The sequence below is a fragment of the Remersonia thermophila genome, chromosome 1, assembly GCF_042764415.1.
Source record: "Remersonia thermophila strain ATCC 22073 chromosome 1, whole genome shotgun sequence".
Classification (NCBI taxonomy): Eukaryota; Fungi; Ascomycota; class Sordariomycetes; order Sordariales; family Chaetomiaceae; genus Remersonia; species Remersonia thermophila.
Window position 1 is genome coordinate 3,503,198 of NC_092217.1, and position 25,904 is coordinate 3,529,101.

General features: G+C 61.3%; 9 protein-coding genes across 9 annotated transcripts; 4 read left to right on the forward strand and 5 right to left on the reverse strand.

The window, feature by feature from the left end:
- Positions 1–510: 510 nt before the first annotated feature.
- On the forward strand, positions 511–2,002 carry VTJ83DRAFT_987 (uncharacterized protein; the record flags this gene model as incomplete). Its single annotated transcript, XM_071014690.1, has 2 exons — positions 511–608; positions 712–2,002. The coding sequence occupies 2 exons, from the start codon at positions 511–513 to the stop codon at positions 2,000–2,002; spliced, it is 1,389 nt and encodes a 462-aa protein (XP_070870340.1).
- A 954-nt stretch (positions 2,003–2,956) lies between these two features.
- Positions 2,957–7,203, reverse strand: VTJ83DRAFT_988 (uncharacterized protein; the record flags this gene model as incomplete). The annotated part of the gene is made up of 3 exons (XM_071014691.1): positions 2,957–3,131; positions 3,241–3,908; positions 3,982–7,203. 3 exons carry the CDS (start codon positions 7,201–7,203, stop codon positions 2,957–2,959), a joined length of 4,065 nt encoding a protein of 1,354 aa, XP_070870341.1.
- Positions 7,204–8,352: 1,149 nt separating this feature from the next.
- Positions 8,353–8,876, forward strand: VTJ83DRAFT_989 (uncharacterized protein; the record flags this gene model as incomplete). The annotated part of the gene is made up of 3 exons (XM_071014692.1): positions 8,353–8,505; positions 8,609–8,732; positions 8,797–8,876. The coding sequence occupies 3 exons, from the start codon at positions 8,353–8,355 to the stop codon at positions 8,874–8,876; spliced, it is 357 nt and encodes a 118-aa protein (XP_070870342.1).
- A 528-nt stretch (positions 8,877–9,404) lies between these two features.
- On the reverse strand, positions 9,405–10,478 carry VTJ83DRAFT_990 (uncharacterized protein; the record flags this gene model as incomplete). The annotated part of the gene is made up of 1 exon (XM_071014694.1): positions 9,405–10,478. One exon carries the CDS (start codon positions 10,476–10,478, stop codon positions 9,405–9,407), a length of 1,074 nt encoding a protein of 357 aa, XP_070870343.1.
- A 1,150-nt stretch (positions 10,479–11,628) lies between these two features.
- On the reverse strand, positions 11,629–12,756 carry VTJ83DRAFT_991 (uncharacterized protein; the record flags this gene model as incomplete). Its single annotated transcript, XM_071014695.1, has 3 exons — positions 11,629–12,042; positions 12,100–12,168; positions 12,229–12,756. 3 exons carry the CDS (start codon positions 12,754–12,756, stop codon positions 11,629–11,631), a joined length of 1,011 nt encoding a protein of 336 aa, XP_070870344.1.
- Positions 12,757–13,543: 787 nt separating this feature from the next.
- Positions 13,544–14,110, forward strand: VTJ83DRAFT_992 (uncharacterized protein; the record flags this gene model as incomplete). Its single annotated transcript, XM_071014696.1, has 3 exons — positions 13,544–13,560; positions 13,638–13,911; positions 14,069–14,110. The coding sequence occupies 3 exons, from the start codon at positions 13,544–13,546 to the stop codon at positions 14,108–14,110; spliced, it is 333 nt and encodes a 110-aa protein (XP_070870345.1).
- Positions 14,111–14,515: 405 nt separating this feature from the next.
- Positions 14,516–16,031, reverse strand: VTJ83DRAFT_993 (uncharacterized protein; the record flags this gene model as incomplete). Its single annotated transcript, XM_071014697.1, has 2 exons — positions 14,516–15,470; positions 15,544–16,031. 2 exons carry the CDS (start codon positions 16,029–16,031, stop codon positions 14,516–14,518), a joined length of 1,443 nt encoding a protein of 480 aa, XP_070870346.1.
- Positions 16,032–17,432: 1,401 nt separating this feature from the next.
- VTJ83DRAFT_994 (uncharacterized protein) lies at positions 17,433–22,936 on the reverse strand (the record flags this gene model as incomplete). Its single annotated transcript, XM_071014698.1, has 3 exons — positions 17,433–18,341; positions 18,396–22,503; positions 22,560–22,936. The coding sequence occupies 3 exons, from the start codon at positions 22,934–22,936 to the stop codon at positions 17,433–17,435; spliced, it is 5,394 nt and encodes a 1,797-aa protein (XP_070870347.1).
- A 537-nt stretch (positions 22,937–23,473) lies between these two features.
- On the forward strand, positions 23,474–25,534 carry VTJ83DRAFT_995 (uncharacterized protein; the record flags this gene model as incomplete). Its single annotated transcript, XM_071014699.1, has 1 exon — positions 23,474–25,534. One exon carries the CDS (start codon positions 23,474–23,476, stop codon positions 25,532–25,534), a length of 2,061 nt encoding a protein of 686 aa, XP_070870348.1.
- Positions 25,535–25,904: the final 370 nt, after the last annotated feature.

The following is a 25,904-nucleotide window of genomic DNA, read 5'->3' on the forward strand; positions in this document are numbered from 1 at the left end:
ATGTAAACACAAGCATCATCCCCGTTCCTTTTGCAATTGGCGCTTTTGGATGACTTTTCTTTGGCGTTCTGGGCTCGCAAATCGCATGGCTTGCAGGCTGACCGGGCGTTTCAGCCGTTGCTCGCTCGACGCTTGGTGCTAGTCTCCAAACGAGTCGATCCACCGTGGCCCAACCCGCCGCCGCCCGGGCCCCGGCTTGTCTTGTCTTGTCGTGGGAGGGGGGAGAGCTGCAACTTGTCCTCAACGCCGTGCGCACCGGAACCTCCGTTCCCCATTCTTCCGGGAACTAGATCCGGAGTGCCGTCTGCCGCCCGCTTGATAAATGCACTGTACTCAGTAAAAAAAACTACGTCGCCGCCTGGCTGCCCGCTCCTTTCTATCCCTCCTCGACATCCCCCAAGCAAGGGCTGCCAATCGTCTTGTCGCTGTCCACTGCCCCCCCTCTTCCTCCCCTTCCCCCCTTGATCACCTAGCTTCGACGCTTGAGGGTTCCAGCAGCACCGCTCCAAGATGCGCCTGTCCGCGGGCTACGCCCTCTTCCTGGCGGGCATCGTCCGCGCGGAGTCCCAGTACCTCGTCAACGAGCTCAGCTTCGGCCATGGCCCGAGGTAGGACGCCCCTCCAGCTTGGCTCCCCCACAGACATGCCGCCGCGCGACGGCGAAGTAGGGAGCGGCCTGCTGACTGACGTGCCGCCGTTCCACCGTTACAGGATAGCTCCCGAGGGGTCGCGGTCGATTCCCAACTTCTCGATCCAGGGCTCGCCGTACGTTCCCGAGCTGCTCTCCAACAAGGTGATCCTGACGCCCGTGGCGCCCGGCAACGCGCGCGGCGCCGTGTGGTCCGACAAGACGTTGCAGAACCAGAACTGGATCGCCGACGTCGAGTTCCGCGCCAACGGGCCCGAGCGGGGCGGCGGCAACCTCAACATCTGGCTGGTGCGCGACGGCTCCCACGCCGTCGGCGCCAACAGCCTCTACTCGGTCGGGCGGTTCGAGGGCCTGGTGCTGGTCATCGACCAGCACAGCGGCTCCGGGGGCATGCTCCGGGGCTTCCTCAACGACGGCTCGACCGACTACAAGCACGCGCACAACGTCGACGCGCTGGCCTTTGGCCACTGCAAGTTCTCGTACCGCAACCTCGGCCGCCCGACCCAGATCAAGCTGCGCCACGACGACTCCAAGTTCACCGTCGAGGTGGCCGGCCGCCTGTGCTTCGAGAGCGACAAGATCAGCATCCCCACCGGCTACAACATCGGCGTCACGGGCGCGTCGGCCGACAACCCGGATTCGTTCGAGGTGTTCAAGCTGGCCGTGCTCACCACCGAGACGCACCATGACTACTCGCAGCAGCGCCAGCAGCAGCAGCAGCAGCAGCAGCAGCACGGCTCGGGCAACAGCGGCAGGCCGAGCATCGTCCCGCCGTCCGCCAAGCAGCGCATGAACTTTGGGCGCGGCGGGCAGACGAGCATCGAGGACCCGTACGACAACATCATCCCGGACGAGGACGCCGACAAGATCACCACGTCCAAGGCGCAGTTTGCGGACCTGCACAACCGCCTGCAGTCCGTCAACCACCACCTGTCGACCACCTTCCGCACCATCGCGCAGTACGCGCAGGTCGACGAGCAGCGCCACGCCGAGACTTCGGCGCTGCTGGCCGAGCTCAAGGGCCTCCTGACGGGCCGCTTCGACAGGATCGAGATGATCCTGAACAAGCTCGAAAAGATCGAGAAGATCGAGGTGCTCGAGCAGCGCCTGCGCGACGTCGAGGGCGAGATGCGCGCCACCCGCCAGGAGATGACGGGCCGCCTGCACGACTCGACCAGCGCCATCAAGTACCACGTCGAGGACAAGCACGAGGCGCTGGCCAAGCGCGTCCGCGAGCACACCCACACCGGCCACACCCGTCTTATCTGGGTCATCCTCGGCAGCCAGTTCTTGCTGGTCGGTGCTTTCGCCTACTACAAGCGCAAGAAGACGCACCCCAAGAAGTACTTGTGAACGGAAAAAAAAAAGATGAAAGAGAGGAGCGGGAGAAGGGAGAAGAGAGGACAAATGTTTCCTTTGCACTGACTGAACGCGCCTGGTCTACGACCCTGACCTGCTTAGCTCGGGTGGGGGGTTCTTTTTCATGACGGCATGCTGATGTACAGATGTACCAATGAAGGTTTGCTTGTTTTTTTGGTGGGGGGGGGCGTTATGTCTGTTGGTTCGGTGTCCATTGCATAGCTCGTTCTGTGTTTCTAGGAGGAAATGAATGGTTTTTTTTTTCCTCTTTGCGGGTAGGACTTCCTGAGTACATCACATCGGTATCTTTTGTGTGCGACGTAGGGATGGCGAGGAGAACTGTGAACTTGAGACTTGGCCAGGGCAAGCACACGCAGGATGAATAAAGATACCCCTTGGTCTCTTTCGCCCAGATTTATGCTCCATACCCAAGGCACGTACCCAACAAACTACCTCTACAGGAAAAGACAATGCTCACACCCCTCCTTTATGATAGGGTCGGCGGAAGGGCCTACAAGAAAGAAGAAAAAAAGGCCAACGATATATCGCATCGAAGCTAGGTACGCACCGCACCGTTCTTTGGGTTGCCGACAAAGCCACCTTTTTTGAACTCTCTCTTCTCTTTTGGTGTTTTTTTTCTTTTTTTTTTTTGCTTGCGTTTGAAAACTCCCCGCAATTACTCCATCCTCGCCCTAAGCCAGCATTTGTATCCCACGATGAACCATCATGAACGAAGAAGAACCGAAAATCCAAGAAAACGGACCCAGACATCTGGCATGGAAGGAAGAATAGGAGGAGGAGAGGGAAGAGAGGAGCGCAGCCCCAAAGCACCCAGACACCAACAATCAACCCACCCTCCGACAAGAAAACGCGGCGCGCAAATATACATCACATGAAGACGAAGAAGTCGGAAACAAAACCACCACCAGTTCCTTTTTTTGGTTATCCCTAATGCGGCCTCGAACTCGCCATCTCTCCGTACCTCCCGCGATGCTGCGTTGTATCGTACGCCTGCAGGACCCTCGTCTGCGACTCGTCGGCGGCCGAGAAAGCGTAACCGCGCTGCTTGCGCATGCGCTGGACCTGACGAACCTTGCGAATGGCCTTTTGGAACTGCTCCATTCTGTGGAAGGGGGAGGGGGGAGGGGATTGTTAGTCAATGGTTGTTCTTGGAAAGTAAAAACAAAAAAAAAAAAAAAAAAAAAGGAAAAGCAAAAAAGACAATCACATACCTCGGCCGATAGTCCTGGATATTATACTTTTGAATCTCCTGGACGTGATGATATGCCTCGGGCCGCCACAGGCGCTTGCTAAACTTCCAGGCAAAGTCCCTCGACAGGCACAGGATCGCCAGGGTGGGCATCTGGAGCCAGAAGGACGGGCTCGAGAACAGCCGCGGGATCACGCCAAAGTACTCCATCGAAATGCCCAGCTTGGGGCCGACTGTGCCGTAGACGGCGACGAACACGATCCAGATGACCATGCTGCCTGGGATGCCGATGAGGTGCCACTTGGTCCAGTTGTTGGTAACCAGCGAGGCTTTGCCGAGCACCGTCAAGAGCACGGCGCCGTACATGGCGGTACCCCACATCCACTTGCCCGCGGGGACGCCATCGGACTGCGGGCCGTCGTTGATGAAGAACAGAGACCCTCCGATGTAGAGGATGATGGAGTGGTAGACGGCGTTGAGGATCCAGGAGGCGAAGACGGAGATGCGGAAGAAGCGGTTGTTCTGGCCGAGCGAGTAGAGCTGGGGGTAACGGTCGAGCAGGCGGGCCGAGACGAATTGATCCAGGATACCGAGGACCAAGGGCGGGAGAACGGTGTAGAAGACGTTGTAGAAGGAGAGCGTCCACGACTCGTAGATGACCTCACCCGAGAAGACGTTTTCGAAGGTGTACTGAGTGGAAGGGGGGAGGTTAGCAGGCGTGATCTCTGTCTGGCCACTGCAGAAGGACACGACGGGAACATACCCAGAACTGAGTGAGATAGAGGGTGATGTTCTTGTAGAAGGAAAACAGGATGGTCTTGGCGACGCGGTGGTAGCTCCAGGCGCCGTGGACGAGCAGGAGCTTGCGGAGGTAGCGGAACTGCGCGATGGAGACGTCGGCGCTGCGTGCTGCCTGGAGACCCTCGACGCCGCTGATGCCGATGCCGATGTGGGCGGCCTGGATCATGGACACGTCGTTGGCGCCGTCGCCGATGGCGAGCAGGATCGATTCCTTTTGGTACTTCTTGACCAGCTTCACGACCATGGCCTTCTGGAGGGGCGAGACGCGGCAGCAGATGACGGCCTTGCACAGGACGGCCAGGTCGAGGAAGAGCTTCTCCATGTCCTTCTCCAGGGCGTACGTGAGCGACTTGCCGTCGATGACGAGCGCCAGGGTGTTGGTCTCGATGGTGACGTCGCCCTGGTTCCGGATGGCGTCGAGCTTCTTCTGGAGGTTGTCCCTCGTCGCGGCCGCGTTCTCCTCGTTGACGATGAGCAGCATCATGTCCTCGCTGAGGAGCTTGCAGCTCATGCCGATGTTGATGGCCGTCTCCTGCCGGTCGCCCGTGAGGACCCAGACCTTGATGCCGGCCTCCTGCAGCGTGTGGATGGTCTCGGGCACGCCGTCCTGCAGGCGATCCTCGATGGCGGTGGCGCCGAGGAGGTAGAAGTCCTTCTCGATGATCTCGGCCGCCTTGTCGAGCTCCTGGGCGCGCGTGCCGCCGACCGTGGTCTGGGCCTTGTCGTAGACCTTGTACCACTCTTGGAACTCGTGCTCGGGGATCTCGCGCATGGCCAGGCAGAGCGTCCGCAGGCCCTCGGAGGCGTACTCCTCCAGGTGGCGCAGCGTCGTCTCGACGTGCGGGTTGTCGTCGTTGAGGCGCTCCAGGATGACCGTGTCGGCGCCCTTGCAGTAGCAGCGGACCTTGCCGTCGGGGCAGCGGTAGATGGTCGACATGCGTTTGCGGGTCGAGTTGAACTCGCAGACGGCCAGGAGCTCGTATTCGTACTGCTGACCGTTGACCTCGATGATGACGATGCGAGGCTTGCGCGCCGCGAACTTGTACCCCAGCGTCAGCGCGCCGTCCACGAGGGCGCCCTCGTCGGGGGAGGCGGCTTGGTACTTGATGTTGCCGGCGTCGTCCGTCTCCGGGATGACGGTGTGGCAGGTGGCCAGCAGGGTGAGGAAGTGCTCGATGACTTGCGCCGTCGGGTGGGTCTTGATGCGCTCCTTGAGCGTCTTGAACTCGTGGATGCCCACCTCGACGCCGTCCTCGATGGTCGGGACGCGATCCTCGGGAACCGTCTCGGCGTACATGACGCCGGCGATGGAGCAGGCCTTGAACTCCATCTGGTTGCAGGTCAGGGTGCCCGTCTTGTCCGAGAAGACGTACTCGACCATGCCCAGCTCCTCGACCAAGCTGGAGGTGCGGCAGTTGGCGGGGGTGTCGGTGACGTCGTAGTAGATGTCCATGTCGTCGTTGATCAGGATGCCGTGCCAGTACTTGACCATTTCGAGCGTGACGAAGAGCGAGATGGGAACCAGGGAGGAAAAGAGCACCCAGTACGTGACCATGTCCCTGATGAAGATGCTGAAGACGGCGCCGGCGCCGGCGAGCGGCCCGATGTCGAGGTAGGACAGGGCGTTGCCGTGCACGCCCCGCATGATCAGGTCGCCGACCGTCGAGATGACGCTCAGCACCAGCAGCATGCCAACCAGCCCCAAGACCTGCTTGTTGAGCTGCCGCTCGACCTTTGTCCGCTTGATGGGCGCGGCGGTGGCGTTGCGCATCAGCTTGGTCTCGTGGCCGGTAAAGACGACGACGCCGTGGATCCAGGGGGTGTTGCGCAGCGTGGCGCCGCGCAGCAGAAGCTGCTCCGGGTTCAGGGGCAGCTCCTTCTCGCCGCCGCCCGACTGCAGGGTCAAGGTGGCCTCGTAGGTGTACAGGCTGCTGTTGGGCTGCTCCGAGCGGAGGCGGCCGCCCAGGCGGCTCAGCTCCACGGGGCTCACCATGGACGAGGTCTCGGGCAGGGCCTGCTTGATCTTGAGGTTCGTCTCGCCGTCCAGGTTGGCCGTCTCGATGTAGCACAGGCCCTCGGGCTCGGAGCTGGCCAGCAGGACCAGGTCGGCGGGGAACGGCTCCTCGGACTCGACGCGGACGATGTCTCCCACGGCCACGTTGATCCATTTGGTTTCCTCGAACGTGGAGCCGCGCAGGACGCGGGCCTTGGACATGTTGAGCGACTTGTCGGCCTGCTTCCGGCGGTAGTCTTCGACCAGCTCCTTGCCGGCCGACACCATGAGCACGACGATGAGCGGGCCGATGGTCGTGTACTGGTTGGTCGGGGACAGCCCTGGAATCTGCTGCAGCGCGGCCGTGAAGAGGAAGAAGATGTTGGCGAACTTGGAGAACTGCTCAAAGAGGAACTTGGGGAGGAAGGTGGCGACGTTGTACTTGGCCGTCGACACGTGGTTGTCGACGTACTTGTTGGCGGCGTTGGCGGGAGGGTTGTTGAGGTGGATGATGCGGGGCCCGAGGGTGGAGGGGTCCGGCTTGGATCGGCCAAACCCGAACTTGAAGTTGCCCATGTCGAACTTCTTCTCCTTTTGCGGGGGCGGCACCTCGCCGCCGTCGGCCCGGCCGGTCGATCGCGGGTCGGTGAGCGGGAGGTCCATCTCGGAGTACCCCTGGCCCATTCCAAGCCTGTGCTTCATCCTCCCGAGAAAGCCGCCGCCCAGGCTGAGGACGCTGTTGCGCTGCCTCGCGTTTCTCTGGGCGGCCGACGACGCCCCGGCCCCGGCCCCGGCGCCCCCGTGTTGGTAGTACCCGCTCTCGTCCGGGTAGTCGTCGTAGTCATCGGCATAGCGCTGGTAGTTGCCCAGGTCCGACGTCTGGCTGTACTGCCTCGAGGACCCCGGGCCGGGGCCGTACGGGCCGGATGCGGACGTCGAAGGCCCCGCGGGCGAGGGGCGGCCGTAGGGATGCTGCGAGGACTGGCCGGAGCCGACAAAGTCGTCGTACGAGACGGAGGGCCGGGTCGGGGCGGTGCCATCTTGGTCGTAGGCGTACGAGTGGAGGAGGTCGTCGTCGGTCAGGTCGGAGCGCTGGCCGGTGCTGTATACGGGCTGGTCGTTGTCGAGATCGAGGAGGAGGTCGTTGTTCCGGGAGGATGAAGGCCCCCCCGGAGGTGGGCGGGCAGCCATTCCCGAGTGGCGATGCCGCGCGCGGGCGCCGGATGTGGCTCAGGGAGCGATGGAATGACCGGAAAGCATGGATCTCGGGCAGGAGTCGAGCGCCGTCACGAGCGTGTTCGGGGCGCTGGGTTGGCCGTCTACGGGCTGGATGGTTGCTCTTGTTAAGCTCGGCCGATTGAGAGGAATGGCAAAAATCAAACGTCGAATTGAGATGCGGTGGTTTGCGGCGTCGGGCGCAAAGGCACAGCCTCTTTTCCACCAGCAAAGAAGGGTTGCGATTTGTTGGAGACACCCTGGGCCGTAAAAGAGTTGCTTGGCTTCGTCAGCCGCGTGTCCCGCAAGGGGGAGGAAGCAGGCTTGAAACGGCAACCTGGAATGCCCGGGAAACCACCTAACCCTGGTCGAATAAGGGGATAGGTGGGTTGGTTGATTGTTGTGATCCTGTAAGGTATTAAGCCTTGAGCGAGGATTGTTTGGTGACTCGTGGGAGAAATCCCAACGTTGGTAAAACAAGAAAAAAAAAAAAAGAAAAAGTCAAATAGGGAGTTGGAGAGAAGCCTGGGTACCTAGGTTGTCTGCTGTGTCAGCTTCTTACCAGTTTATGCCAGCTTTCCCAAGGCGTCAGCTCAACAATGACACTGGGCAGTGCAGCGTAGTGCAGTGTTGACCTGGATGCGACATTGAAAAAGGGATGCTAAACTTAGGGGGGGGCTCCGCTGAGGTGCCGTTGGTGCTGCGTCTCGATGTCTTGGCGCGATTGACTGCCTCGACGACACGGGTTTCAGGACATGTCTCCTCTCCTGGCCAATCAGAGCGCTGTCTCATGGGTCGGCTGGACCCACTCCTCAGCATCCGACCAATGAGAGCGGGACTTCTGGGCTCCGGTGACGAATGCTGCCCGGCAGCCAAGCCACACTGGACCTGCACCGGCCAGGCCAACCGTTAGAGCACTCTCTCATCTCATGAGCCTCAGCGCCACGTCCTTGCTATCTCATCTCGCACCTCTCACCTTTCATCTCGTACCTCTCACTTCACCTCTCACCTCTCACCACGATACCAACACTCACGTGGACAGCATCGCACCCTCCACCACCCGCCATCCATCCAGGGAATCGACCTACGCGAATTCCGAGCGAAGCCCGACAATCCCCTGCCACCATGGTCTGCGCCAAGTGCCAAAAGCTCAACAAGACGGTTCTCGCCACCCCCGGCGTCAAGAAGAAGACCGAGATGTACTACGGCTCGCCAGCTTCTTCGTCGGCATCCGGCGAGAAGAAGTCGGCCACGCTCGGCCAGACGGGCATCTCCAAGGTATGAAAAAAAAAAAATCCACCATCCTTTGGAGCGTCCTCTTCCTCCTGCGCCTCCTGCGCCCCCCTGCTGCACCGCATGTCCACTGACGTCTCGTTTTCAGAGTAAGCTGCTGTCCAAGGCAGCCAAGAACCCCTACGCCCAGTACTCCAGCTCTTGCATTCGCTGCAAGACCAAGGTCGCCCAGGGGCACTCGTACTGCCAGACGTGCGCCTATCGAGCAGATGGTGAGTGTTGGACGACGTCTCAACGCCTCCCTCGGGCCGTCGTGTCTAACCGTCCGCGTTGCAGTGTGCCATATCTGTGGAAAGTCAAACAAGCCCAAGTCGGCGGTGCCAACCGTGGATGGGCAGAAGCGCACGCTCAAGTGAAAAGCACATGACGCGTAATGAGAGACGTTGAATGAGAAAGGCGACGGGACGAGGGCCCTTCCGAGGAACGATGCAATCCCGGCCACGCTGCGACGTGGGAGACTCTTCGTCGGAGCCCGTGTCACCTATCTACGACACACAAAGCATCCACACGCACCCTCCAAGACTGGAGGTTTGTCGCGAAGGGTCTCGTGAATCTCATGCATGTACAAAGGTCTGGTCAGATAGGGCCGGCGCTGGGCAAACGGGAACCAGGAAGAACGCCCGGGCCCGGGAGAGCAAGCCGAGAATGGCATCTGGGGCTTGGGGGGAGGGGGGGAGGGCAGTTCATCCAAGAACAAGGGACCAGGCCGGGCTGAAGAAAAAAAAAAGGCCTTGGAAAGAGTATCAGCGATAGGATGTAAATAAGCGTATCTGCGAAACTCGCTACCCCTACACGGTACCGTACGCACATAGGATCGATCGATCGATTACAAGTCAATCTCTTGACGAAATAGCGACCCAAAACCCCACCACGCACCCGCTTGTTCAAATGGACGCCTTGAGAGGCTTCTCCTTCTCAAGCACCTTCTCCACCCACTCGGAGATATGCCTGTTGCAGTCCTCGGCCGCCTCCCACAACGCCCAGTGGCTTCCAACCACCTCACGCCGGACGAGGTCGTCAAAGTAGCCCCCCACGCCGTCCATCATGGACGGCGACAGCACGGCGTCGCGCGTGGCTCCTATGTAGAGCGCCGGCACCGTGATCCTCGTCCTGCCGAGCCTGAGCAGCTCGAGCTCCTCGTCAAAGTTGATCCGGGCCGTCTTGTACCAGCACAGCGGCCCGCGGATGCCGTTGCGCAGGTACTCGTCCGTGTAAAAGGCCATCTCGGCCGGGTCCAGCAGCGGGCTCTCGCCGATGCGCCCGGGCTCGAGCCGGTCCAGGTGCACGCCGTGCGTCGGCGTGAAGACGGGCTGCCTGTCGTCGCGGCGCGCGCCGAACATGGCCCGCAGGAAGGCCGCGACGCGCTCGCGCCCGACGACGAACCCGTCCACCTCGGTCCGCCCGAACTGCAGCTGGTACCCAAAGTTGGGCAGCCGCTTGGCCACCATGACCTCGGGCGGCAGGTACGCGTCGCGCACCGCCATGAAGGGCGTGCACACGCTGAAGACGCCGAGCAGCATCTCCGGGTGCCAGAGCGCGAAGCGCCAGGCCACGGCGCCGCCCCAGTCGTGGCCGCCGATCAAGATGCGGTCGGCCGCCTCGCCCTCCTGCTTGCCCTGCACGTGCCGGACCAGCGCCGCCAGGTCGTCGGCGACCGTCTTGAACGAGTACGCCGCGAGGTCCTCGGGCGCCGTGCTGCGGCCGTAGCCCTGCATGTCGGGCACGATGACGCGCAGGCCCAGCGCCGTGAGGCGGGGCACCTGGTAGCGCCAGCTCAGCGAGAGGTCCGGGAATCCGTGGATCAGGAGGACGGTGGCGCGCGCAGGGGAGGCGCCCTGGGGCTCGGCGAGGAGGTAGTGGTAGGTGACATTGTGCTTGGAGGAAGGGATGGTGTAGAAGCAGTGCTGGACGCGAGGGTCCGTCGGGGTGAGCTTGTCGACGTGGGCCGAGGGGGCCATGATGGACGATTGCCAGGAGTTACCGGGGGGTGGGTGGTTGGTCATGGATGAGAGAGAGAGAGAGAGAGAGAGAGAGGCCTGGCTGGAGAGGGATTGTGAGCAAAAAGGGGGATCACGGGGATTTGTACCTTAGACGGGGAATCATAGGATGAGACAAACCGAGGCTAAACTTCCGATCAAGCTTGCACGGATGCGAGACGCAGCAAGACAACGACAACACACACACACACACACACACACACACACACAAGGTGGTGACACAAGGCAGGGTTCCTCTCACCGACGGAAATCCTTCGATCCTACGGTTGTTGCCCGGCGTCCGGAAAGGCCCCCAAATGGCGCCAACGGGCGGAGATCCGACGAGAGAGAGGCCGTTCGTTCTTTTCAAAGAAACTTGGTCCGGCCCAGCAAGAGGAGCAGCACCACCTCAGGTCCTCCGGCCGTGACCTTTGCGTCATAAACCCCACTTTAGTAGACCGTAGCAACCTCGCAGCTCGCAGCAGCAACCTCGGATTTGAGAGTAGGATGGGGGAAATCCACCGAAAGGGCGACGGAACAGGGTTCCCACCGATGGTTTGTTCTATAGTATGTGGCACAGGGAGGGGCCCATCCGGCGTAGCCACCGACGAGACATCCGAGGCCCGCGACGACCGCCGGTCTTGGCGAGAGGTATCCCCGCCAGCTCGGTTTACAGACCCGAGCAGCTGTGTTGTTGTTGTTGTCCAGCCATGAATTCACGCTGCAGGTTGCCGCGCCGATTCCCTTGAGGAGAATTACCAATGTACTAAGGAACGTCGGGCTACTATGGCTATATGACCGCCCAGGAGACTCTATTCCGACCGAGTTCAATCTCTTCCATGGCGGCTGGCTAAAACATGGCATGCCGCTGTATCATCAACCGCTGTGACAGCGCCCGTTCATCCATCTCTCATGGCATCGGGTCTGATCATCTTGCCCCGAATCCCGACTCCCCTCGGCCAGCTTACCTAGGATCAGAGGGTGTTACCCGGAAGCAAGCATCCACCTCAGGCGCATCAAGAACGCCCGCAGCTATACAATCCACCGCTCTCAGCCACCACATGCTCGCAGGATGACAGCCGGGCAGACATTGGAATGGGACGACCAGACGGGGCGGGGGTTTGGCGCAAAGTTAGTAGATTACGACATCCTCCTCATCCTGCACCATCTCGTCTCCGTGCTCGTCGTGTTCCTTGTCCTGAGGAGGTTGTTGTTGTTGCGCCTGGTCCTCGGTCGGCGCCGTGGCAACCACAGTCTCCAGGTTAGTATCTTGCGGTGCAGGTTTGGGCTCACCAACCGTGGCTTGGTCTGAGGCTGAGGGCGGGTGCATCTCCGGTTCTTCTTCTGCTTTTGGCGGCTCGTGTTGCTCTCGTGGCGGGAGGGGAGACGGCGATCGCACCGGGGGCTCGACGCCAAGCTCCCTGAGCCGTTGCTCTTTGCGGAGCTTGAACTCACGCCTCTCCCGGGCGATCGTCTCCTCGGCCTCGCGAATCTGATCCTCAAGGATATCCTCTTGGTGTCTCGTGAGCTTGTAGGGAAGATAGGCCTGGGAACAGGTTAGCTCAGGCCGTCGGGGTCTGCTGGCTGAGGAAGGGGCACGCACAATTTTCGGCTCGCTTCTCGTCACCAGGTTGCGCGCTCTTGACAGGATTGTTCGGTGTCGTGTATGCATCTGCACAGAGAACGGGTTAGCCACGAGCCGGACGGCATGGCGTGCCGCAGGATGACGTACCGCCCGCTCGTCGAGGTTGAGCTGCTCGATCTCGCGCGACCTTGCCACGTCTTCTGGTCTTTCAGCCCTGCGCCTCTCGTCCTCGGCTCTCCGCTGCTGCGCTCTTTCCTGTTGGCGCCGCCCGATATCAAGCCTCCTCTGCTGCTGGGGCCCCGATGCCGTCCTGCTCAAGGTGCTGACCAGGTTGCCAAAGAGCCGCTGTCCTCGCTTCTTCTCCTCCAGGGTGACCTGGCGCCGGATTGGAGGCCCGCTCGTCGTCGATGGTCTTCGCTGATCAGATGGGCGCCGCGCCTGCGACTCGGCTTCTGGGCGCGCTCGCGGAGGTGAGCCGGCGGAGGGATCCCTCCCTGCATCGGTCCGCGCCGGCCCGTCCGTTGTTCCTTCTGCCGTCCCATTGCGAGCGCCGTTGGCGGATGGTGAAAAATCATCGTCGTGGTCCAGCCTGGCGCGCTTGCCCGCGATATCATCAAATGCCGCCTCGGGCGTCGCCTTGCGCTTCGGCGCAGTTGTGGTTGCGGCATCGGCCATCCTGCCCGGTTCGGAGAAGATCGTGATCCTCGGTAGGTTCTATCTATATAGACCGTTGGTGTTCGAATCGGTTCCGGGGGAAGTTGGCTACGGCTTGGGGAACGTGGCCAGCTCTGAGCCCCAATGCGCTGCCAGAGCGGCTCGAGAGAGGATCAATGACAAGCGTCTGCGTCTGCGTCTGCGGTTGCGGACCTGGAAGATGGGTCGGTCGATGTACAACCAGGTGGGCCGGATGGAATCAAAGATTGGGAACCCGGTCTCTTGGTGGAATAGGATCACTGTCTCATATTGATAGCCGATGGCTGCGTGCAGCCGAGGAACATGCCGGGGGCGGAGGCAATCTGGACCGTCGCGTGTTTCTTCAGTTGTCGATTATCAATCAAGGGCGGGTCTTGAAAGCCGCGGTGGAAATGCAGCGCAGACGCCTCGAGGTGCTTGAAGGTTTCGGAGAGAACCCTAACCCTTGCTGCCGCTTTTGTAACCGTGCCTGTCAACCGCCGAAATTACCAGAACCAGCGCCGAGGCTCAGCATGACGTATTTACCAAAGAATTTCGGTCGCGTCTCTACGGTGTGAAGGACCTAGCAACTTCACCGCGACAACACCCACATCCCGTGCTTCCTTACCTACCTACTTACCGTTCCGAGATATCGAACCGTCCAAGGCCACCGATCAGCTCCGCCAGCTCCATAACCGCCTTTTCTCGTCCCGGATCAAAGAACTCCATATCGTAACAACGACAACATCATCCTTATCAACAACCACCGCCGAACCAACCCACCGCCACCATGTCCCGCCATCACCCGTACGTTTTCCCGTCCCACCCCCCCCTCCCCTCTCTCTTCTCCGTCAAAGCCCACCAAGCTAATTCTCTCTCTCTAGCGATCTCGTCATGTGCCGCAAGCAAGCCGGCATCGCCATCGGCCGGCTCTGCGACAAGTGCGACGGCAAGTGCCCCGTGTGCGACTCGTACGTCCGCCCGACGACGCTCGTGCGCATCTGCGACGAGTGCAGCTTCGGCAACTACCAAAACAAGTGCGTCGTGTGCGGCGGCGAGGGCATCTCGGACGCCTTTTACTGCTTCGAGTGCACCCGCCTCGAGAAGGACCGCGACGGGTGTCCCAAGATTATCAACCTGGGCAGCTCGAGGACGGATGTAAGTGTTTCCCCTCTGGGCGGCCTCTCTCTCTCTCTCTCTCTCTCTCTCTCTCTCTCTCTCTCTCTCTCTGTCTCCTTTTTTTATCTATTTTTTCGGTGGCATGAGATGGTGGCTAACCATGTGATTCTTCTTCTTTTTCTTTCCGCGGGGACAGTTATTCTACCAAAAGAAAACGAATCGGGCAACGTTTGGATAACGGCGTCGCCTGGGTTTGGGCGAGCCGTTCGGGACTGGAGTCTTGATGGGAAGAGGTGGCATGCTGCCACGACCAAACACAGACGGTCTGCATGGGTTAGCGGCGTTGAGGAGTTTGGGAGATATTCTTCTATGGCAAATCTTGGGGCAAAAGAACGAGGGCGCCGTGGCGACGTCCCGGTCCTGCTCATCCACGATGGTAGCCATGTTGCCATGTTCGATCTCGCGTCGATCTTGAAAGCGCCTAGGTCAAACGATAATAGTTGTAGTATTACATTTGTCATATCATTCTTTTTACAAAGGAAAAAAGAAATACAGTGTGACAAAGGAAACGAATCCCAATCCGCTCCACCATGCTCATCTGTGTGTGTGTGCATGTGTGTGTCCGAATCATCCCTCCACCCCGTCAGATATAGCTGACCTTGGTCCCCATGCCCGCCGTGGCCTTCACCTTGGCCCACGCCACCCCGATCGCCCGGGCGATGCGCTCGCGTATTTTCTTGCGGCTGAGAAGCAGCAGCAGCCCGATGACAAACGCCAGCATCCGCATCACCACGTACGGGTTGGTGCGGAACGCCGAGGCCACCTCGTCCACCAGCGCCCGCAGGTTCCGCAGCACCATCGTGGCCCGCGACATGAGCGTCGGGGTGGCCACGGCGCTCCCCGACCCGGCTCTCCTGCCCGCCGGCCCCTTCGGCCTCGCCAGCCCCCTTGAGCTGGCCGGCGACCGGCTCCTGACCGATGCCGTAGCGGATGTCCCTCTCCTCCGCGACGACGACGACGACGACGACGGCGGCGGCGGCGGCGTCGTTGACCCGTCGAGCCCGTAATCCGCCGCGCTCGCCGCCGCTTTGGCCTGCGCCTCGGCCGCCTCGCGCCTCGCGCGCTCCTCCTCGATCCGTTTCCGCTCGCGGGCCTCGTTCTCGGCCCGCAGGCGCCGCGCCTCCTCGATGTCGCGGCGGATCGCCTCCTCGCGCTTCCTGCGCTCCTCCTCCTCGCGCCTCTCGGCCGCCTCGGTCTCCTCGCGCAGCGTGTCGAGCGCCTGCAGGAACGCGTCGCGGCGCTCGTCGTCGAGGACCGGGCTAACGCTGATGAACTCGCGGGCGTACTCCCACTCGCCGTTGCGCGGGAGGACGTGCAGCGTGTAGAGCTCCAGGAGCTTGACGCGGGCGTTGAGGTCGCGCGGGGTGTCGGCGCCGCTGGTGGTGCCGCGGCGGGGGGAGCGGTAGCGGCGCGGGGACTCCGAGAAGCGGTCGGACGGGATGGAGTCAAGGTTGGGGGTGCGGGAGGCGGCAAGGTAGTTTTCCAGACGTTTTTGGTTGAGGGTTTGGGTTTTGGCGTGGGCGAGGAGGAGAGTGGCTCTGCGATGCGGTTAGCGAGGCGAACTTGAAAGATGCGAGCTTGTAGGCTTGGAAAGGACGTGGGGAGCCGTACAAGTTGATCACCACCTCGGCATCCACATCCCCTTCGACCCCATGATAGCCGTTCTGCACCACCTCCTCCCAGACCTCGCCCTCGCGGACCTTGTGGCAGATGGCCTTCCACTCCTGCGTCCCGAAGGCGTCCTTGCCCTCGTCGGAGCCAAGCTCCACGATGGCGTTCAGCACGGTCAGGTAGAGGCTCCAGACCTTGATCCTCGACGACCGCGAGGCCCGGACGACGGGGGCCGGCTCGGAGGACTCGGCGGACCCTTCTGTCGGCGGCGGCGGCGGAGTCACGAGCGGAAGGACGGTCGACAGGGCCTCGGGCAGGCGGCGCGTGAGGAAGAGCGTCGACGCCTGACGGTAGGTTTTGGAAATGTGCGAGGACGCCGGGTTGCGGCCCGAGGTGGATGATGAGAGCGACGCCATGGGCCCCGGCAAACCACGCGACTGAGCGAGGCTGTCGGCGGCGGTGTAGAGGGTGCGGTTCGTCGCCATCATGTCCGAGGGATCCGAGAAATGGCGGGCGTGTTGGGTTTCAATTCGGCTCGTTCGACAGATGGCTCGGGCCCGTGGTGGTGGTCAGTATGCCTGGCCTGTTTTTGTTGTTGTTGTTGTTGTTGTTGTTCTTGGTCTTCGTCTTCTTCGGGGAGGAGGAGGCTGGGGGCGGGCGAATCAAAACGCAATGTGCAAAAGGGTCGCGTTAGCGTTGAGCCATGGCGTCTCTGGTCGTGGAACAGGGAAAAAGGGGGACCACGCAGCGTGGTGATGCGTCGTCGATGAGATCCAAATATCGGCGACGCGAAATCCAACAAGTCGGATGTCGGCGGCGGAGACAAACGAACGACATGTGCCCCCAGCGAGACCGACTCCGGGAAAGCCGCAAGCTGCCCCCCCGTGGTTGAGCCTCGGCTAGCGTGGCAGGGTCGGTGCCGACTGGGCGCCCCATCCAGATCGACGAATCACGTGAGGGCAAGCCTGTTAGGGAGAGACATTCAAGCAGGGTACCCACCCGCCCAAACCGCTGGTCACTCCCTAAGATCTCGTTCCTCGGACGCTAAAACGGTTCCCCGTCCTGGAAACTCCAGCGCATCCAGCACGTGCCAGTGCCGTCGGCGGCCAACCATGAAAGGCCCAAACGGGCACCCGCATAACCTTCAATTAAACGCCAGCGTTCACAAGGTGCAGCAGCTTCGGCCTCGATGCACTTTTTGGGCAACGTTGAAGCCAACCCGCCGTCTTCTGGTGCCCAAGTGCTACATAACCGTCATCGCCGGGTTGGCTACCCGACCTCGGATGAAAGAGGCGTCCGGCGCAGGGTTGGTCCAGTCCAGGGCCCGCTCCATGGAGCCCTTCAACGTCAACCTTGCCGAGATCTGGAGGTCCCGTGCCGCGGTCGACCACGATCTTGGCTCCAAAACATGGCGACACCAGGTACTTGTACATACATACATAGCAAAAAAAAAAAAAAAAAGAAAGAAAAAGGGAAAAAAAAATCCACACTAGCGTGGTGGGTTCTCTGTCACGTCTAGGCCGTCAATTGGAAATTATAACGTTGGTCTTGAAAGCAAAGCAAACGTTCACAAAGCTTTCTCAGAGTCCCTTGTTACCAGGGCAACTTTCGTGTACTATATTAGGTCCAGCAACGGACTTCGGCACCTCTTGGCCGTACGCCGCCTACGCTGATGGCCGTGGTGCAAACACAGCCAGCATGGGTGAATCAGAAACATTAGACTTGCACATGCACACAAGAATGATGAGGTGATAGATGCTCTCTCGATTACGGCATGTTGTATTTCCAAACCAAATGACAACCCACATACACATGCGTATTCTACAGAAAAACAAACACACCGGGCCATCTCGCCCCCAGACACTACAGGTGTACCACAACCTGACCAACTACTGCAGCATCGAGTCCAAACTCTCTCCCAACTTCTCCTCGATCCCGACGATCCACCTCCTGTTCTCCCTCTCCACCACCTCGTCGTCGTCATCCTGCAGCTCGCTAATGTACGGCAGCATCTCGGGCAGCGCCTGCAGCCACTCCTCTCCCAGCCGGCTCGCCAGCGCCTGCTGGCACTTGATCACCGCCAGCCGCACCGCCGCCTGCCCGTTGCGCAGATGCTTGAGCAGCGTGCTGTTGAGCTCCTTGTGGTGCTCCTGCGAATCCGCCGCGGCCGCGAGCTCCACCACCGCAGGCACCAGCTCCTCGGTGGCCTCCACGCTGCCGGCGCGGAGGAACTGCGCCACGAGCACGGGCGCCACGGCGCCAAAGTGCGCGGGCGCCTGCCAGAAGTTGTCTTGGTCGTGCTCGAAGCACTTGGCGAGGGTCCGCAGCACCCGCTTCCACAGCTCCTTCTGGTTGCCGTCCGCGGCAAAGTCGACCGACGAGAGCACCTTGGTCGCGCTCTCGACAATGTACGAGGCGTAGCTGGTGACGATGGACTTGAGGTTGCCGAAGAAGGCGTCGAGGAAACCGTAGACGGCGTACAGGCGGAGCGTCCGGCCCGCGGCGTCGCTCTTGGGGAGGCCGGCGGTGGCCCACTCCATGAGCTTGGAGAAGACGGGCCGGAAGGTCGCGTCGTTCAGCTTGTAGATCATCTTGAGCGCGTCTTCGTGGACCTTGGGCTCCAGCTCGTCGAGCTGCGACTGGCTGATGGCCGTCTTAATCTGGCCCGCGGCGACCGACCTCCGAAGGTCCAGAGCATTGAGGAAGATCGCCGAAAGCGACGACACGTTCTTGGACACGACCGACTTGGAGTGCTTGTCAAGGGCCAGGCCGAGAATGTCCAGATACTCACCAACGGCCTTTTGGGCGTTAGCGATGGCTTTCCGACTTGCCGGCGAAGGAGGTGCACTTACCGATGCGCCGTGGTTCGCGGCGGAGGCCCAGTTCTGGTTGAGGGCGTTGTACAGAATCTTCGGATCGGCCAGCTTGGCCAGGAACTGGAGGCAGTGCGTCCGGTTGCTGTTGGACTCGTCATCCAGCTCAGCAGCCGCCGAGGCATTGGATAGGGTGAGCAGGCGGTCGAGGTAGGAGCCCGTGATCATGTACGGAATGTGCTGGGCCAGCGCCGCCATGAGAGCGTACGAAGCGTTGTGCAGCTCGGCATCGGGCTCTTCGCCAGCCAAGCTCTCCTCCAGGTAGCCGAGGGCCTTGGGGATGGCGATGGGAAGCACCGGAACGATGCCATCCTGCAGGACGTCCACGAGCGACGCCAGGCAGAGCAGGGCCATGACCCGGAGGCTCTGCGACGACTGCCCGAGGCAGTGGTCGCCTGCGATCGTGGCGGCCGCCGCCGCAACGGCGTCGAGGTCCTTCTTGCCGTACTTCTCCGAGATCTTGTCGACGCACGTCACCGCCGTGTGCTTGTAGTTCATGTCGTCCGACTCGCGGATGACGGCGGTCAGCTGCGGCAGGAAAGCGAGCAGCGCCTCGCGGGACTCGGCGTCGCCGGTGCTCTCGCTGTCCACGCGCAGCTCGAGCGCGCGCAGCACCTTCTGCCGCAGGCCAATGTTGGGACGATCCAACAGCGCCTCGACGCTCTTGATGAACTCGGCGATCGAAAGCAGGTTGAGAAGGTTGGAGAGCGCGTCGCCGCAGCGATTGTAGAGCGCCTTCTTCCCCTTGACGGTGGAGGCCAAGGACAGGATGCCCTCGAGGAGCGTGGCATACAGCTCGCGAAGCTTGCCCGTCTCCATGTCGTCCCTCTCCGCCAGCTGCGTGATTTCGCGCTTCAGGCGACGGTTGGCGAGGAGCGCCGGGAGCAGATTCAGCTGCTTGGTGGCCAGCTTTTGGCTGTCCTCGTCCCCAGGGCCCTCTCCGCCGAGCAGGACGCTAGACAGCGCGGGCTTGGGCTTGAAGATGTCGCCGATCAGGTTCACGAGCTTGACGAGGGTCTGGAGCTGAATCTCCACCGAGAACGAGCTCATCAGGCGCGTCGTGAAGGCGATCATGTTGTCGGTGGCCGCGTACCGATCGACAAACATGGCCAGGACCGCGAACAGGAAGTCCTCGGGCCCGAGGTTCTGCACCAGGGAGAGGAAGACATCGTGCTTCCGGTGCGAAGGCACGTGCTCGTAGGCCGTAACGAAGCTCGCGAGGAGGTCCTTGGAGCTCGACACCACGTTCCGTCCCCGCTTGCGGAACGTGTCGATGAGCGGCGGGATGACCTCCTTGATCGTCTGGTTGACGACATGAGCCGAGTAGTCATCGCCCTGCTTGAGCACCGAGCTGCCCATGAAGGTGAAGATGGGCATGACGCTCTGCAGCACCACATCCGGCGCTGTCCGAGCCAGGCTGGCCACCAGAAGCAACGCCGAGTTGATGACGGAGGGGCTGGAGGACTTTTGGATGCACGTTGCCAAGACGTCTCCGTGCCCAACCGACGCGTCGATCTTGAGGTCCTTGTTGTCCTTGTACGCCGCCATCATGGCGAGCAGGCTGCTGAGCACGAGGCTCTGGAGGTAGCCAAGCTCGGACCCGATGAGCGTGCTGAGATGGTGGAGGTCCGAGAGCGTGGTAAAGAGACTCGGCAGGAGCTCGGGGTGGTTCACGGGGTCGGATTCCTGGACGAGCTCCAACACAAACGTCGTCTTGCCCAGGGCCGCCTTGAGCTCGGGGCTGTTGCCTTGGATGGCCGCGGCGCGGTTCTGCTCCGTCGTGCTGACGCGCCTGCGCTTGTTGGCGGGCTTTTCCGTGGCGAGCCTGACATCTTCCTGGAGAGAGTCGAGGAAATCGAACAGAACCTCGGTCGTCAAGTCCACCTTTCGCAAGAGCTCTGCGGCCTCCTCGATGACGACGTTCTGTCCCGACGAGGACGGGGTCTGGGTGAGAGCAAACATGGTGCGAGCGGTCGTAAGCTTGGTGTCCGACTTCATGGACGGCCAAATCTTGATGATGCGAGCGAAGATTGCCTTGACCAGATGGGCCCGAGCAGCGACGGCCGGGTCGTTAATGAGCTGGAACAAGGCGTCGAGACCATCCTTGTGGTTCGCAACGACCACATCGACAGCCGTTTCGTCAATGGCGGCCTCCTCCAGGGATTCCGCTGCCGCCTTCTCGGCCGCTTCCTCCTGGCCCAACCCAGCCCACCATCGGAGGAAGGGGAGGAGCAGATCGGTCCGCGAAGTCCCCGAGATGCTTCGGATCTCGTTGACGACCTTGAGCAAGCGGAGCTTGACGACGAGCAGTGGGGTTTCTGTGACATGGCCGCAAAGGAACTGTAAGATGGCGAGCCTCGCGGAGTGCGAAAGGTGGCGCTTCTCGCTCTCGGTGGCAGAGGAGCCCTTCGAGCCCTGCAGCGCGCTGACCAGGGCCGCAATGACATGGCCCTCGTGGAGGACAGACTCTTCGAGGCACGGGACCAGGATCGAGCTAACCAGGGATTTCAGAGCGCTGTTGTCGAGCGCGCTCGATGCCCCGGCCTTTCCGTACAGGTCCTTGGCAGCCCAGCGTTGCCGAGACGGCGCCGAAGCCTTCCTGAGCAGAGATCCCAGCACGGCAACGAGGTCGGCGGCGGCCCGGCGCACTTTCTTCGCGGGATCGCTTAGTGCCACCACGCAGTAGGGAAGCAGGGCCTGGAAATCCTTGTCTGCGCAGTCGTTCTCCTTGAGCCGAAGCTTCACGCGCTCGAGGGCAGCCACCTTGGCGAGCGTCGGATACGGCCCGCACCAAACGCGTAGGTAGAAGCTGAAATAAAAGGAGTTGTCCGGAGCCTTGGACCGGCTCAGAACCGGCGTGGCGTCGAACTTTTGCAGATCATCCTGGGTGGCGGCCGCCGAGAGGAAAACCGAGCAGAGGTCGTCGAACAAGGGCCGGGAATCCTGCGACAGGCAGGACGTGGATGACGGATTCAGTTTCGCGATGGTCTCGAAAATCGCTTCCATGTCGCGCCGCTGCTCAACCGCCGCCGGCTGTGTCCTTGTCTCTGTGTCCTCGTCCTCCTGCTCGATGGCGAGCTTTGGACGGATCGCCGCCCCAAGCCGAAGCTCGAGCTCTTCAATGTCGAAATCAACCTCCGCGATTGCGGCCCTGATGGCATCGCCCGTGTCCCCCGTGGCTTGCGACAAGGCAACAAGCGACGAGCCTATCTCTTTGCGGATGCGTCCATCTTCGTCGACGGCGTCATCGACCTTGTGGGCCGCCAGCAGCAAGGCCTTGTAGATAACCTTGATCTGCTTCTCCTGCAGCAAGTTGGACTGGAGAAGCGCGTTGACAGCCGGCAAGCTGCGGAGGTCGCCCTTCTTGGAGAGCCTGTCGATGAAAGCAAGGGCCAGCCCGTTCGCAAGCTTGTCCACCCTGTGTTGCCGGCCGATCTCGGCCAGGGCTGGGACGAGATCCGGAACCTTGATGAGGGCCTTTGCGACGCGGCCAGAAACCTGCTTCGCGGATCGATGCTGGGCAAGGATGCAGAGGCAAACGAGACCCGGGCGATAGGTGTCGACGGTCCAGCCGTGCACCAGCTGCTCCATGAAGGCGGCGAGGGCAACGTCGTTCAGGCTGCCCTTGGCGGCGAGAATCGCCACCACCATGTAGCTGGCAATTTGGAGACCGGGAACCTCCTTCATGGCCATGGCCTCGCTCAACACGGGCCCGACCTGCTGAAGGAGCAGATGGTCGTTCTCCAGCTGAATGTTCTTCCGGCCCGACCGCATCTTGTCGAGCATGCCATTGACCGCCTCAGCCATGATGCCGCCCCAAAACGACACCAGGCCCGGGTACTCCTGCCTGGCGCGGCACGACTCGAGAGTGTACTGCGAGATGATCGAAAGCAGCTCTGGCCGGTCGGTGGCCTGCCGCACGATGGCGGCCCTGGGAGGGTTTGTCAAGGACCGGATGTAGGGGTCCAGGAACCTGTACTCGAGAGGAATCTTGGCCGGGAGGATGGAGAGAAGGGTGACGAAGGCCGGGATGGTGTGGTACGGCAGGAAGGTTGTGATGAGCTCGGCGGTGTTAAACTCGTGTATCCTGCGCGAAGCCTGGTCAGCACCGCCGTGGATACTCAGCCATCGCAGGTGCCCTACCTGAACCTGCGGATAAGCCACTCGATGGCCTTAATGGCGGGCATGAGCCGCAGCCGACTGCCGACCAGGTGGAGGAAGGATACAATGCGCTTGTCGAGGGCCGCGTTTTCTTTGGCATTCAATTGGACGCGGTCGGTTTCCTGGCTCTGCTCGCTAAAGAGAGTGGCGCCAAAGACCGCAAAGCGCGCATCCAGACGGCAGAGCTCCTCGAAGCCCTCGTGGCATGCTTGGTAGATCTCGGCGAAGGTCTGGCCGGCGGCCACGCAGGGCTCCCAAATCAGGGACTTGGAGTGGCTGGCCTTGAGGGCCTTGACGTTCAAGCTGGTGCGCGAGTTGGCGGCAATCTGCGCCAGCTGCGCAGCCAGCGAAGTCGCCATCGTGAGGGATCGATCGCTTCAGTCCAGCCTTCGATGGACGGGGTCTTTTTGATGTGTGTTGGGGTCTCTGAAGGCGTTCAGCGCCAGACTGCACGAGAGGACGGGTTTCGCTCCGCAGGCGTGGAAGCGGGCGCGCGAGGCTCAACGATGAAACAAACAGTCCCTAGGCCTGGCGCCGTCGAGAGAGGTGAGAATTGGCAAAGAGGCGGAAGTGGAAGGGTTTGGCTGTACACCGTCCGCACTCTGGCGCCTGTTGTCTCGACTTTTTTTTTGCTTCACGTCGAAGGCTCGACGGAGCGCATCCATCAACCCAGAAATTTTGGCGAGTCCAAGAGCCGGCGGGGCTGATAAGCCGGCGCCGACCAACCAGAGGCGTCCGATAACACAGCTCTTGGGTCGCAGCTGGTCCATGTGGGAGGAGCCGAAAAAAAAAGTCCCCAACGCCGCGACGGACGGGCAATCGCTGAAGAAAACAAAAGACACACCCAAGACGGGACTCTTCTCTCCCTGCCTCTCCACACGACACAACACGACACCATGGCCACTCGACCTTCGAAGAGAAGGAGAGTCACTCCCCCTGGCGACGACGCGCCCGGATCGACAAAGAGCGATGCCAAGCTGCAGAAGGCTTTCTTCAAGAGCGCCGCCAGCTGGAACCTCGAGGAAGCCTACGAATCCAAGTCCAAGAAGGCCAAGAAGAAGGAAGCCAAAAAGAATGCCGAGGCCGGCAGCCGACTGCCCGTGAAAACGGCGCAGGGGACGTGGCAGGTTCAGGACGACGCCGCCTCGATCAGCGATGCCGACTGGCTCGACAGCGAGGGCGACGATGCCGCCGACGTCGCCGACGAAGAGGCAGAGGCGCCCGCTCCCGAAGCCCCCAAGATTTCCGAGCGCGAAGAGATTCTGAAGGCCCAAGAAGAGCTCGCAAAGATTGCGACGCAGCTGAACGAGGACCCGGAGGAGCACCCGGGTGCCTTCAAGGCCCTGGCTCGCATCGGCGAGTCGCCCATCGTCGCCGTCCAGAAGCTCTGCATTGTCACCCAGATGACCGTCTACAAGGACGTCATCCCCGGCTACAGGATACGGCCGGCGGCCGAGGAGCCCGGCGAGAAGCTGTCCAAGGAGGTGAGGCGGCTGCGGACATACGAGCAAGCTCTGGTGGCCGGCTACAAGAACTACCTCGCCACCCTCGCCAAGCACGCCTCCTCGCCGGTTACCGAGACCCGGAAAGGGGCACAACCCATCTCGAGCATCGCCTTTACCTGCGCCTGCACCCTCATCAATGCCGTGCCGCACTTCAACTTTCGCGGCGAGCTTCTGCGGATCCTCGTGAGAAAGCTCAGCAGCCGCAAGCTGGACGAGGACTTTGTCAAGTGCCGGCAGGCCCTGGAGACTCTGTTCCGGGAAGACGAAGAGGGCAACGCGTCCATGGAGGCCGTCTCCCTGATCACCAAGATGATGAAGGCCAAGGAGTACCGGGTCGATGAGAGCGTGCTGAACATGTTTCTCCACCTGCGGCTTCTGTCCGAGTTCGTTGGCAAGGGCTCGCAAGACACGGTGAGCCGCCCCGGGGACCAGGCCAACGGGAAGAAGCCCAAGGTCAAAAAGGTTTTCCGGACCAAGCGGGAGCGCAAGCTGCTCAAGCAGCAGAAGGAGGTGGACAAGGTCATGGCCCTGGCCGACGCGACCGTCAGCCACGAGGAGCGGGAGAGGATGCAGTCGGAGATCTTGAAGATGGTGTTCGCCACCTACTTCCGCATTCTCAAGGCCAGCACGCCGCACCTCATGGGTGCCGTCCTTGAGGGCCTCGCCAAGTACGCGCATCTCATCAACCAGGATTTCTTTGGAGACCTCCTCGAGGCCCTCAAGGATCTCATCCGCGCCAGCGACCGCATGGAGGAGGAAGAAGAGGACGGGGCGCCGGATGCCGCCGAAGAGGACGACGAACTGTCCGTTGTCCGCGACACGAGCAGAGAAGCCCTCCTCTGCACCGTCACGGCCTTCGCGCTGCTCGAAGGCCAGGACGCTCACAACGCGCGCTCCGACCTTCACCTCGACCTTTCCTTCTTCATCACGAACCTCTACCGCAGCCTGCTGAGCCTCTCGGTGAACCCTGACCTCGAGCTCGGCGCCAAATCCCTTCACCTCATCGATCCCAACGACACCTCTTCCGGCAACCCGGCCGCCGAGCGGCGCAACAACAAGGTGAACCTGCAGACCACGACCGTGCTGCTGATGCGCTGCCTCGGCAGCGTGCTCCTCCCACCCTGGAACATCCGCTCGGTGCCGCCGCTCCGGCTGGCGGCCTTCACCAAGCAGCTCATGACGCTGTCGCTTCAGGTGCCCGAGAAGTCATGCCAGGCGGTCCTAGGCCTCCTGCACGACGTGCTGCGTACGCACGGCCGCAAGGTCAGCGCTCTGTGGAACACCGAGGAGCGCAAGGGCGACGGCACATACAAGCCCCTTTCGGAAACGGTGGAAGGGAGCAATCCGTTTACGACGACGGTTTGGGAGGGGGAGCTGCTCAGGAAGCATTACTGCCCGAAGGTCCGGGAGGAGTTTAAGGCCATGGAGAAGGAACTGAAGGGCATCATCTGATAGCGAGCCGATGTGGTTGAATTGACAATTTGATGCTTCTCTATGCTCACCTCTCGCGTCCTTGAAGACAGACCTCTCTGTCCCCTCCCTGTGCGCTCGGTTCAGCTGTAGATTCTACAAGTTACCACTGCGCTCTATCTTATTCTCCCCGAGCTGACCGTCGTCCCATGCTCGCCATGGGGTCGGGATCTTGGTTCCATCAATATCCCCTGTTCCCGAACGTCACGATCCGCGTATGTAGGCACGACCAATCTACGATCCTCCCATGACAGCCGACGCCGATGTTACTCATCCTCACGCTACCCCTGACACATGGCTCCGATCTCCAGGCACGAACGAGGTAGCGGCCTCGGAACCTTTTCCGAGTCGT